This window comes from Tursiops truncatus, chromosome 18 (genome assembly GCF_011762595.2).
Source record: "Tursiops truncatus isolate mTurTru1 chromosome 18, mTurTru1.mat.Y, whole genome shotgun sequence".
NCBI classification, from domain to species: domain Eukaryota; kingdom Metazoa; phylum Chordata; class Mammalia; order Artiodactyla; family Delphinidae; genus Tursiops; species Tursiops truncatus.
In genome coordinates, this window is record NC_047051.1 from 44260468 (window position 1) to 44274167 (window position 13700).

At 36.4% G+C, this 13700-nt stretch overlaps 1 protein-coding gene and 1 pseudogene across 1 annotated transcript; both read left to right on the plus strand.

The window, feature by feature from the left end:
* Window positions 1–2501: 2501 nt before the first annotated feature.
* On the plus strand, window positions 2502–3081 carry LOC101324346 (heterogeneous nuclear ribonucleoprotein H3 pseudogene; annotated as a pseudogene).
* Window positions 3082–3618: 537 nt separating this feature from the next.
* LOC101324040 (transcription factor TFIIIB component B'' homolog) lies at window positions 3619–11002 on the plus strand. Its single transcript, XM_073795045.1, is given in 4 exon segments — window positions 3619–3775; window positions 3778–4550; window positions 4552–4656; window positions 10910–11002. Coding segments are annotated over 4 exon segments (1128 nt in total).
* The last annotated feature ends 2698 nt before the right edge of the window (window positions 11003–13700 follow it).

The window sequence follows — 13700 nt, forward strand, 5'->3', positions numbered from 1 at the left end:
TTAGTGAATTTTTGCTGCTATCTTAAAAATACATCTTGCATAATGTATTATAATATGGATTAAATCAAAAGGCGTAATGTTAACATCCAACCCTGTTGTTTATTCAAGTCAATCTACTTATATATACAAATCTGATATTTACTTCTTAAAATATTTAACAGGCATAAGTGCCCATAAATCAGCTATGACAATCACTGTTAAAGCAATCAATAGTAAGGAATATGCATTAATTCAAATAATATTGACAGGCTCATGAACCTGCATCAGTCTTCCGTGAAGTAAGAGAAATGAGACATCTTCCAAAAAATCAATATTTTCCTTTTTATGTCATTTACTCGAAGATTATCAATAATACATTACTTTTTTACCTTATGTGTCAGGGTTCTAATTTTTAAATACAGGCATCTTTACATTTCAATGTAAAATGATAATCTACAAGAAACTGAGAGACTAAAAATCATTTGATGGAAATATTTCTGGAAGTTTAATCATTGCTTAAAAACAAGTATATGTATATATACTTACACTTACATATATATATATATATATATATATATATACAGTTAAACATACATATACATGTACTGTTGATGTATTTTTGTGTACAGTAGCATAAGAAAGCTTTGTGTTTTTTTTAAATGCTCCTTCGTTTCATTCTAAAGGTAAATTGTGTGAAAGAAATAGCAGAAATATCAACACACATCTTTTTTAACCCTTGTGAACTGAGATGTTACACAGGTACATACTTAGGTAAAATACAAAATGTGAAATTACCACAGTCATTCATCAAAAAAGAAACATTTTAATTGGTTATAGGTGGAAAATATCTACTTGACAGTCAGTTTCTCACTTTTCATGTAAGTGCTTTGCTGCTTGGATGCCTAATCTTGTTTAGTGTAAGAAAAGTAATTTGACATGAAAGTACCTAGATGGCTGCCGAAAATTAATTGCCAATTAAAAAAGAAAAATGTTTGTGCTACTCTATAAACAAGCCAACATATAAACCTTTCAGTCTTGTTGCTTTATTTATGTCTTTATAGATCTGGTTTCAAGCTATTTGCATACAATTTACAAATTCATATTATAATTCCCCAGTATATTTATGATTTTATAGTTGTATATATTTTACCTCCATGAGAAATATTTATTTCTGTCTGCTTCTGTTGCTTATTATTTTAACAAAAACATCACATTGCATTTGATAGTTTATTTATCTTCTTTAGAATAAGACATTTTTATTTGTAAAGGAGAAAGAAAATATTTTACCACCCCAAAGAGGCACAAATGAGTACATGCGTGTATGCACACACAACACAACACACACACCACACACACACACACACACACACACACACACACACAGAAACCCAATTTTAGAAAATGCTCTGTACCCTTCAGCTCTATGTTGGTCTCCAAAGTATTGAGGACACCAATTTTTAGAGATAAGAGGAAGAGCTTTCTCATATGAAGGAAACTTTCTTTGAGAAATTAATGGATTCTGCTTAAGTTCCAGTACCTGAGTTCTTGTAAACTATTGTTCATTTGGAAATCTAAATTGGCAAAAAGGAAAGATATTTGAATTCTTTGTTCTCTCCTCTAATAGGATAATTTGAGATTAAAGATAAAATCTGGAGCCACATAGTAAGAGAAAATCAAATGAAGAGAAAAAAATACCAATGTTCTAAAAATGTTAGAAGGGAAACCAATAAATATATATATATATGTGTGGGCTTCCCTGGTGGTGCAGTGGTTGAGAGTCCGCCTGCCGATTCAGGGGACACGGCTTCATGCCCCGGTCCGGGAGGATCCCACAGGCCGTGGAGCGGCTGGGCCCGTAAGCCATGGCCGCTGAGCCTGCGCATCCGGAGCCTGTGCTCCGCAACGAGAGAGGCCACAACAGTGAGAGGCCCGCGTACCGTAAAATATATGTGTGTGTGTGTGTGTATACTATATATATTTTTATATGAAGGATGGAGAAATATTGAAGAAATAATGCTGCTTGAGCCTAGATATGAGTAAGTTAGATGATCCCAGTAGTATAAAATATAAAATATTATAAAAAATAAAAGACAAGACTCAATCCAGGTTTCTACAACATTGAGTTATGTGACGCACAGGAGTTCAAATCCTGTGCAACCTGATTGCTGCACTTTCAAAAGTCCAACTATATTCTCTCTTAGTTAAGAATTGCAATTTTATTTTTTAAAATAACTGTCAAAGACCATTTTATATTTGTATCAAAATTTTGTAGGGTTGTATATCTCATTAACACTATCCTGCTTACTATCTGTCATATTTTCATACTTCATATTTTAACATTTCGGCAGCTTTTTCTGGCTATGTAAAATTACCAGTGAGATGAAAGGGGTGATTTGTTCCAGATCAAATATTCATCAATGCTATCATACTGCGCCGGGGGTGGGAGATGGATGACAAAAATAATATATTTGTTTTATCTCTGGCATCTGTCCTGGCTTTTTCTTCCCTAATACCCTGGTTATGGAGGTTGTGATGACTATGGTGGCTATAATAATTCTGGTTATGGGCATGATGGCTTTGATGATAGAATGAGAGATGGAAGAGGTATGGGAGTTCCAGGCTATGGTGGAGCTGCTAATGTAAGTTCAGATTTTCATGGTGGTCATATTGTATATATGAGAAGATTACATTTTCATTCAATTGAAGATGACATTGCTAATTTCTTCCCAGCACTAAATCCAATACTAGTTTATACTGATATTGGAGCTGATGGCAGAGCAACCAGAGAAGCAGATGTACAGTTTATGACACATGAAGTTGCAGTCGCTCGCCATGTCTAAAGATATGAGTAACATACAACATCAATACATTGAATTCTTCTTGAATTCTAGTCCTGAGGTGGCTTTGGAATGGGAGATTCTGGAATGGGATGCTATGGCAGAGATGGAATGTATAAAAAGGGAGATTATGTATCTATTGGGAGAATGGGAATGATGAACAACTTACAATGGAAGATACAGTATTCCTGTTGGCTTAGGTGGTGGTGGATGCAGTGGAGGTTACCATGGGCAAGATGGCAAGAATGAGGTGAATGGTGTGTGATGTACCGAAGCATAGCCACCAAATGTACAGAGTTCTGACCACAGCATCTGGTCTACTAAGCTTTCTTACAGATTTAACTTCTTTTGTATTTTAGGAACTTTATACTGACTGAAGGAATATGTTTTCAAAGTATTATTTGAAAAAGCAACAGATTGTGATGAAAAAAATTTTTCTGTAGGTTTTAATTATTGCATACGTTGACTTAAAAGTAAAATTTCATATAAAAAAAAAGAAAAGAAGTATGTTATATGGCCCTCATCACTTCTAAACTGAACTACTGTAAAAGCAGTCAAGAATATATATCTTAAACAAGGTACCGGGAGAAACTTAGCTATTAGTGTAGCAGGGTCATGAAGGAGAGGCGGCGGCGGGAGATCGGAGGCGGCGGCGGAGGCGTGAAACTGCGGTAACTGCCCGCTGGGCTGTTGGTGTGTCTTTGTGGGAAGGGCGTAGTTCCTAAAGCCCTCTCCCGGCAGCGGCCGGGGCTCGGGGTTGAGAGCGGCCGTGGAGTCGCCTCCCCCGGCCCCTGGCTCCGCCATGTTCCGCAGGGAACGCCTTAGCGTGAAGCCCAATGTCAGGCCTGGAGCAGGCCCCAGGGGCTCCACCGCCCTCAATCCACAGCGTGAACGAGAGGCTCCCAGGCCGCCGAAGCCTGCAGCGGCCTCTGTCGCGAAGCCAGCGGAATCCACAGATGTGCCCCGGTGGATTGCGGGGAAGCGGAGCCCCGAGAAAAGGCTCCCAAGAGCAGTGATGAAAAGACAGATGGTGGGAAGGATGTTGAAGAATCCAGTAAATCTTCCTCTACCGTTTCACAGAGAAGAAAGCGAGTATCAACTACTTTTAGTCTGGTTAAACCTAGTGTCAGTGGTCCTTCAGAACCTCATCCTTTGTCTACAGTTAATCAAGAAGCTCCACGGACACATCCTGTTCTAACAAAAGAGAAACAGCCATGCTCAGACAGATATCGAATATATAAAGCCCAGAAACTGAGAGAAATGTTAAAAGAAGAATTGAGGAAAGAGAAGAAGCAATGGAAAAACAAATATGCTGTAAATGAAAGTCAGAGGCCACCAGATCGTTCCAAAATGACTATGAGAGACTTCATATATTACCTGCCAGATAACAATCCAATGAGTTCTTTACTGGAGCAAGAAAAGAAAACTGAAAAATCATTGACACCAGTCCAGACAAGAGAGCAAGAAGGTAAGAGTACTCCTGATGGTGAAGATAATGAAGAAATAGAAGAGGAGATGGATGATGGGCCATTGCTGGTTCCTCAAGTAAAAGTGGCAGAAGATGGTTCTATTATTTTGGATGAAGAAAGTTTAACTGTAGAAGTTTTAAGGACGAAAGGCCCCTGTGTTGTTGAGGAAAATGACCCCATATTTGAGCGTGGTTCTACAACTACATACTCCAGCTTTAGGAAAAACTATTACTCTAAACCATGGTCAAATAAAGAAATAGATATGTGTTTTTTTAGCCATCAGCATGGTAGGAACTGACTTTTCTATGATTGGACAGCTTTTTACTCACAGAGCCAGGATAGAAATTAAGAGCTTCCCTGGTAGTGCAGTGGTTAAGAATCTGCCTGCCAATGCAGGGGACACGGGTTCAAGCCCTGGTCCGGGAAGATTCCACATGCCGCAGAGCAAGTAATCCTGTGTGCCACAACTACTGTGCCTGCGCTCTAGAGCCTGCAAGTGACAACTACTGAGCCCACGTGCCACAACTACTGAAGCCTGCATGCCTAGAGCCTGTGCTCTGCAACAAGAGAAGCCACTGCAATGAGAAGCCCGTGCACCACAACGAAGAGTAGCCCCTGCTCACCACAACTAGAGAAAGCCTGTGTGCAGCAACGAAGACCCAACACAACCAAAAATAAAAGAAACAAATAAATAAATAAATTTTAAAAAATAATAAAATAAAATTTTAAAAAGAATATATATCTTAATATTTGTTGATTTCCTATTATATGTTCTATACTCTGAAAGGTACATTTATCTAGATGATCTCATTACTGTTCTGCAAGGTAGATATTAATAGCTCTAATAATGTGAACAAGAACGTAATAAGTCCTCTCTAAATACAATATTACTTTGCTGTTGCATTCATGGGTCTTCAGAACAGTTTCTTATCTATATCTCCAGTTTTAGTTTTATTTTTAAAATATTTTAAAATAATGCTGCAGTTGAAATAATTGCTTACTATTCCCCAAATAAGTCTCAGTAGAACATCTGCTCCAATAATCAATTTTACTTAAAACACTGGTGCCGGGCTTCCCTGGTGGCTCAGTGGTTGAGAGTCCGCCTGCCGATGTAGGGGACAAGGGTTCGTGCCCCGGTCTGGGAAGATCCCACATGCCGCATAGCGGCTGGGCCCGTGAGCCATGGCCGCTGAGCCTGCGCGTCCAGAGCCTGTGCTCCACAATGGGAGAGGCCACAACACTGAGAGGCCCGCGTACCGAAAAAAAAACAAAAAAAACAAAAAAGAACACTGGGGCCAAGTGAAAACTAATGTCTTCATCGTATTACAGTATATTAGTAATAAGTTGTTGCTATATGGTATAAATACATATTTATATATTATTAAATAATGCAAAATTGCATATATTTTTGAACTAAATAAGAAACTTCAAATAAATTTCTAGCTTCAGTTGGCATTTTCTAGGTAGATGAAGAAGGCTCGGGACATGGTTAATTGTTCACAAGACCTCTGCTTTCAGGCAGATGGAGTTGTGTGTTCCATTTGCAGGATGTATGGTGTCCCAGTTCTATCACTTCATATCTGTGCAATGGCACCTATATTTACACAGCCTTATCTGCAGCACTGAGAATAACTTCTCATTCATAAGGGTTCTTTAAATAGTACCTGAATGAACGAATACTTGAATGGAAAATGCTTATTTGATTAATATTGGTGTCCATTACTAGATTCTAAGCTTCTTGAATGGAGGAGTAGTAATGAATAGTAATGTTCACTGTTTTATTGCATTTTGGGGATTCAGTTGGAACTTGGCATATCAGGCACCATGTAAGTGAGAAAAAATATATACACACTTACAGAGAAACACCTAGGTCTTTATCTTTTACCATGTTCATTTTTTGCTTTTAGAACTATTTCCAATATTTGTTTGTTAAAAGGCTGCAAGTTATCCTACTCCCTATATGGTTTATCATACCACTAACATAATTACCATCAAAGTAGGAAGCCCATTGTATACTCATTTGACCCCATCATGCCCTGTGGAATAGATATTTCAGGATGTTGATTGATCTAAACACAAAATAAGTTCATAGCCAGTATGAATTCATCTAGAAGAATTTTCACATATTTGACATTTAACAAAATTGTGATATACATTATATCTTGATGAAATATATGTTTTCAACCTTCTCACAAGAGTACATGTAACAGAAAGAAGTCTGTAATTAATATTTGAAAACTTTTGTCTACATCCTGAATCTGCTACCATAAACTGTGTGTCCATGTGAGAATCACTTAAATTCTCTCATTCTGCTTCTACCTTTGAACTTGCAGAATATAATATTTGACCTACCAATGTATCTGGGTTGGTGTGAGGAAGAAATGATATCATGTGTGGTAAAATGCTTTGTGAATTATAAAGCACAGTGTCCATATGCTGCTCTGTTACTTGGTGGTTCCTGGCTAGGCATGTCCCTGTCAGTTTGACCAGTTGTTCTAACAGATTTGAAAAGCTGAGTTTCAAACAAAAGATATAAAGCTAAAATGGGTTGCTTTAGACATCATTGCATTTAGTCTTTCTAACGATTGACATATTATCTAATGTAGCAATGGGAACAAAGTCTCCCTTGGTCATCAACTCCAAAAGTTTTCATTCCATATAGAAAAGAGAAACTTTCTCCAAATGTGCTCTACAATTCCTACTCACTGCTATGCTAGATTAGTTAGCATAGATTCATGCTAACGATCAATTGATCACATGCTTATATGAAGTCTCTTTTTGTATATTTCCTGCTGTTCTATAAAGGTTTCTACTATGAATGAAGATGTAATAACAAATTGTTATAACAAAATGTTAAAAACATTTTAAAGACATGTTTCAAAACCAAAAAATTACTATTGTTGTGGTGATGACAGATTTTTTTTTAGATTTATTTTATTTATTTATTTATTATTTATTTATTTATTTTTTGGCGGCGTTGGGTCTTTGTTGCTGCACGCGGGCTTTCTCTAGTTGCGGCAAGCGGGGGCTACTCTTCATTGCGGTGTGAGGGTTTCTCATTGCTGTGGCTTCTCTCGTTGCCGAGCACAGGCTCTAGGCACGCAGGCTTCAGTAGTTGTGGCATGTGGGCTTCAGTAGTCATGGCTTGCCAGCTCTAGAGCACAGGCTCAGTAGTTGTGGCGCACGGACTTTGTTGCTCCGTGGCATGTGGGATCTTCCCAGACCAGGGCACGAACTCGTGTCCCCTGTGTTGGCAGGCGGATTCTTAACCACTGCACCACCAGAGAAGCCCCAGATATTTTTAAGGTGCTTATTTCTTTGTTCATTAGAGTAATGTATATACTGGAGACTCTTAACTGCCTTTGAAAAATTAGGAACTTAAAAATATACAGATGGCAAGGCTCCATTTTTAAAAATAGCTTTGAGGTTGTACTCAGTTTTCTGTATTTTTTTACTGTTCCATAATTGATTCTGATGGCTCAGTGTCAAACACAGATTTTGAGTGTGCGTGCGTATTATCTGAAAATGATAATTATACATAAAACACATTATTTTGATGCTTATTATTACAAATTTACTTCTGTAAAGCTTTTTCCCTTAGACAAATGAATTTGGAGAATGCAACATGCTAGTAAAAGGAGTGAATGTTTTAAATCCACAGAAGTATAAATGATTTGTAACTTTAAAAAAAAGACACATTTAAATTTTACTTCATGAAAATATAGTAACTTTATTTAGATGTATCAATAATATATTTACACCATCACATACCCTTTGACAAGCAGTTGGGCTGAGGTAGCAGTACACATTAAAATATTTCAAGCACTTTTGTATTTCTCAGATATCAACCATTAATGGGTGGTTGAATATTTTACATATGCTATTTTAACTATCTCAAAATAGACAGTAAAATTCAATTTAGAACATTAAAACTATCTTTCCCTACTAAATAAACCATAGGTGTCCCTACAGTTCTGACACTAATGTAATTATTATTAGCTTGCAATTCTTATCTGAGACAGTTATATAGATAAAGTAAGCCCTGAGTAGCATTAAATCGGCCAATTTGACATTCTTATCAGTAATGACCCTTACATGGCTGTTTTGTTGTAGAATACGGTATGATCAAGTAATAGCAGGTGGGTCCTTACTGACATTAGTTATTTACAAGTCAATTATCCTTATTTTATCTGAGCTCTTTAGGTCATACATAATGAATATTTATTAACCTTTTGCAAATTCTCAAGATATATATATATGTATACATATATATATATCTTAATATATATAAATATTTGTAAACTCCAGGCTATCACAAAAAATACGTTACAATGAGTTTATTTCAGAAAGTTGAAGTCTTTTATGTAACCATAAATAAGTTTCATTCAGAGACATTTTTCTCAAAACGTTATTTGAAAATTAGAGTTTTCTCTATTGACAGAGTGGTTTTCTAAAAAAAGAAAATTTCCCGATATCTAAGGAACATTTCCCATGCTCACGTTGGAACAAACTTTAGCATGTTACTTTTCTTATCAGTTTATAATTTGATTCCTCATTGTTCTTTATATGTAAAATGGAGCTACTAATATTCTCTTCTTGATTATTTTATAGTATTCTTGTAGTAATACTTTTAAATATAAAGGGGCATATGAAAACAGTTTGGAAATAAAATGTTTCTACTTTGAATTGGAAGATTAGAAGATTTTCATTTTAGAACTTGAAGCAATCACCCAGGAACTGGCTTAGCAATTTTAAAAGCTTCATTTTAACAGATATTGTTAGTGAATTCTCCCTTTTAATTAGGAGATCTTAAGGTTGCAATTTAGTTTCCCTGCTTAGGGAGCTACAATTCACAGGCACAGGTTTTAGTTCTCATATGCGTATGACTGAGGTGAAGAGAAATGTCACACAGATTCCAAGTAAGGAACTAGATTTGAGCACTGAAAGTCACACCCAGTTTGGGAGCAAAAATTCTGAAAAATTCTTTATTTGGAGCAACATAGGAGCTAATTCCCATGAAAACTCAGGAATCTGTACCTAAATAAATATTTTGGATGTCCAGTGGTCTGGGGCATAACAACATATTCTGCGTAAAAAGAGTTCTAAAATCTCAGTGGTCTTCTACACACACATTTCTTTCTTGCACCCTGTGGGGTGGGTGTAATATCTCTGTTTCAGGCTGTAGATCAGGCTCAGGTCAACTCTTCATAGCTTTCATTTCAGGACTAAAGCTGAAGAAGCAATCACTATTTATGATGTTTTAATTTTTCAAGGTGCAGAGCAGGATAGCTAGAGGGCGAGGCAAAACCAGGCAAGTCCATACAAGCATATTTAAAGTGAGCTTACCTTCCACTGGACAAAACAAGTTACGTGGCCAAGCCCAAAGTCAACGAGCCTGGGAATTTTGGCAAGAGTGAAGGTAAAGAGAGAATTCTAAACACTACCGCAATATCGTTATCCCCTCAAAGGTGAAAGACAAGTTGGTGCACTTGTATGCTCCTAAGGAGAAAGAAAAAGTCAAAATACTTGTGGTAAATCTTTTAGGATCTCAGAGGCAACATATACATTACATTTGATGCTATGACTTTAAAACAATCTGAAACTGCCATCTTTCAGCGGGGTCATTGTTGAGAGAAAATTCTCTAGGAGTCTTGAATTTCTTTACTTCCTGTAAGCAAGGCACTAACTGCCCTTTATTCCAGGATAATCTTTCAAAGAATTTTTGTATAGCAAACAATGTTGGAAGTTAGAGATACTGTCTCTCTCTTACATATATCTTATATTAATTTAAACTATCCTTCTTATTTATTACTTTTCAGAATTATATATGTCCAATCAAGCTTGTTAATTACATTGTTCTTACAGATTTTTTTGTCTGCTTGACCTATCAACTGCTGAAGAGAGGTACATTAAAATTATCTATTATGATGGTACATTTGTCTGTTTTTCCTTGTGATTATATCTCTTTTTGAGCTATGTGTTTTAAGGATACATCACTAGGTCATAAAAGTTTAGAATTGTAATAAATGTTCTTGCTATGTACAGACTTGCTTTATAATAATGTTCTTTTTATTAGCCTTTTGCGGCAAAATTTCTGCAGCCTCTGCTCACAGATTGACTCGTCTGGTTCTAAGTTTCTTGTTGGAAAGTGGTATAAACAAACACTGCAGGTGGCTCACAAAACCTCAGGCAGATATTTCTTTTATAGCTGAGGTCCCAACAGTGACAATGTAATCCAGAAGTCTGAAGTTGTGATGATAGCTTCTTGATTCCCCAGATTTCAGAAGTGATAGAGCTTGGAGCTCCTTTGGGAAGTCAATTCGGAGACATTGTTCTGGCAGTCGTTCCCAGATTCTATACTATATCACCCAACAATTTTAAACACCTAATTAATTCCCTCTGTTAAATTTCTTTCTTTTTAAACTATCTAGAGTAGATTCTGTCACTGAAACTCACATAATATAGTAACTGGTAACACCACTCTAGTGATTGGAATCTGGGCTTGGTGCCTAGTTGGTCTTGAAAACAGCATATTCATTTACTTCCAGGTAGAGTACCAGTAGTTTGTACATGAAAGCTGTGAATAAGTTGCCTAAATTTTCCCTCTTGATTCCCCTTTGGCAGACCAAATGCATGCTGCCACACCACCGTGCTGAGAATGAAGACTGTAGTAAGACCATGAGAGTGAATGACTGTTTCATCCACTGGAAAGTTTAAAGTTGCTATAACAGGATAGACTTTAAATCTTAAGTTCTTGACTAAAGGCATAGTAGAAAGAAGGAAGTTTCTATGACTGCCCTAAAAGACAATCAGAGCCAGATGCTCTGGGTTGAGAAATTACAGCATATTCAGAGAGCCTTCTGTTATCTTAAATACTAATTGGAGCACACACTGGAAAAGAATTAAAGGCTGATATTGAGAATATTGATAGTTTAAAGGATTTATCTGATTCAGCTTGCCTTCAACCCCCCACCCCACCTGTCAGCGCCTCTGTAGGGCCTTCACCAGAGTCAGATGTCAGCGTGCCATGTCCCAGGGGACCCGACATTTACACATAATGAGAAATGCAAGATTATGCTAATATACATTGGCAAAAAATTTCACAATATTGTGTGAGTCATTGATAGAATACAAGACCATAAAAGAAAACACATAGATTTGGATTGGTTGAATTTATTGATGTGAAAATATATGTCAGACCTCTATGCTGTCCAATAGAAATGTAATGTGAACTCTATATATGTAATTTGACTTTTCTAGTAGCCACATAAAAAGTAAAAAACAATAGGGAAATGAACTTTAGTATTATGTTTTATCTATCCAATGTGTACAAAATACTCTCATTTCCAAATAGAATCAATATAAAATATTAAACATATATTTTACATTGTTTTTACTACCTCTTCAAAATCCAGCATGATTTTCCACTTACAGCATATCTCAATTCCAATGGTAAGTTTTCAGCAGAAATATTCGATTTGTTTAAATATAATAAAACTTATAGTTGAGAAAGTAGAATCATATCCCCCAAGACTTTCCAAATATACTTAAAAGTTTCATAAAAGAATCAAATACCAAAATATTATTTTCCATTAGTATTTACAACAATTTTAATGAAACTAATTTATCATTATTGCAAGAATTGTTTTGATTTTGAAGCAAAAAATTTTAAAAATTACTTCTATCCAAGTTAAATAAATTCAATAATTCTTGTACCAAAATAACATTATTATTGATTTGTATAATGAAAAATTTTAATTTTAATATAAATCTGTGTACCAGCCTAGCTAAGACACAAATAAACTCTTCCTTTTCTTGGAACTTTATTTTTTTTTTTTTTTTTTTTTTTTAACATCTTTATTGGAGTATAATTGCTTTACAATGGTATGTTAGTTTCAGCTTCACAACAAAATGAATCAGTTATATATATACATATATTCCCATATCTCTTCCCGCTTGCGTCTCCCTCCCTCCCACCCTCCCTATCCCACCCCTCCAGGCGGTCACAAAGCACCGAGCTGATCTCCCTGTGCTATGCGGCTGCTTCCCACTAGCTATCTACCTTACGTTTGGTAGTGTATATATGTCCATGCCTCTTTATCGCTTTGTCACCGTTTACACTTCCCCCTCCCCATAGCCTCAAGTCCATTCTCTAGTAAGTCTGAGTCTTTATTCCTATTTCACCCCTAGGTTTTTCATGACATTTTTTTTTTTTTTAAATTCCATATATATGTGTTAGCATACGGTATTTGTCTCTCTCTTTCTGACTTACTTCACTCTGTATGACAGACTCTAGGTCTATCCACCTCATTACAAATAGCTCAATTTCGTCTCTTTTTATGGCTGAGTAATATTCCATTGTGTATATGTGCCACATCTTCTTTATCCATTCATCCGATGATGGACACTTAGGTTGTTTCCATCTCTGGGCTATTGTAAATAGAGCTGCAATGAACATTTTGGTACATGACTCTTTTTGAATTATGGTTTTCTCAGGGTATATGCCCAGTAGTGGGCTTGCTGGGTCATATGGTAGTTCTATTTGTAGCTTTTTAAGGAACCTCCATACTGTTCTCCACAGTGGCTGTATGAATTTACATTCCCACCAACAGTGTAAGAGGGTTCCCTTTTCTCCACACCCTCTCCAGCATTTATTGTTTCTAGATTTTTTGATGATGGCCATTCTGACTGGTGTGAGATGATATCTCATTGTAGTTTTGATTTGCATTTCTCTCATGATTAGTGATGTTGAGCATTCTTTCATGTGTTTGTTGGCACTCTGTATATCTTCTTTGGAGAAATGTCTATTTAGGTCTTCTGCCCATTTTTGGATTGGGTTGTTTGTTTTTTTGTTATTAAGCTGCATGAGCTGCTTATAAATTTTGGAGATCAATCCTTTGTCAGTTGCTTCATTTGCAAATATTTTCTCCCATTCTGAGGGTTGTCTTTTGGTCTTCTTTATGGTTTCCTTTGCTGCGCAAAAGCTTTTAAGTTTCATTAGGTCCCATTTGTTTACTCTTGTTTTTATTTCCATTACTCTAGGAGGTGGGTCAGAAAGAATCTTGCTGTGATTTATGTCATAGAGTGTTCTGCCTATGTTTTCCTCTAAGAGTTTGATAGTTTCTGGCCTTACATTTAGGTCTTTAATCCATTTTGAGCTTATTTTTGTGTATGGTGTTAGGGAGTGATCTAACTTCATACTTTTACATGTAGCTGTCCAGTTTTCCCAGCACCACTTATTGAATAGGCTGTCCTTTCTCCACGGTACATTTCTGCCTCCTTTGTCAAAGATAAGGTGACCATATGTGCGTGGGTTTATCTCTGGGCTTTCTATCCTGTTCCATTGATCTATCTTTCTGTTTTTGTGCCAGTACCATACCGTTTTGATAACTGTAGCTTTGTAGTATAGTCTGAA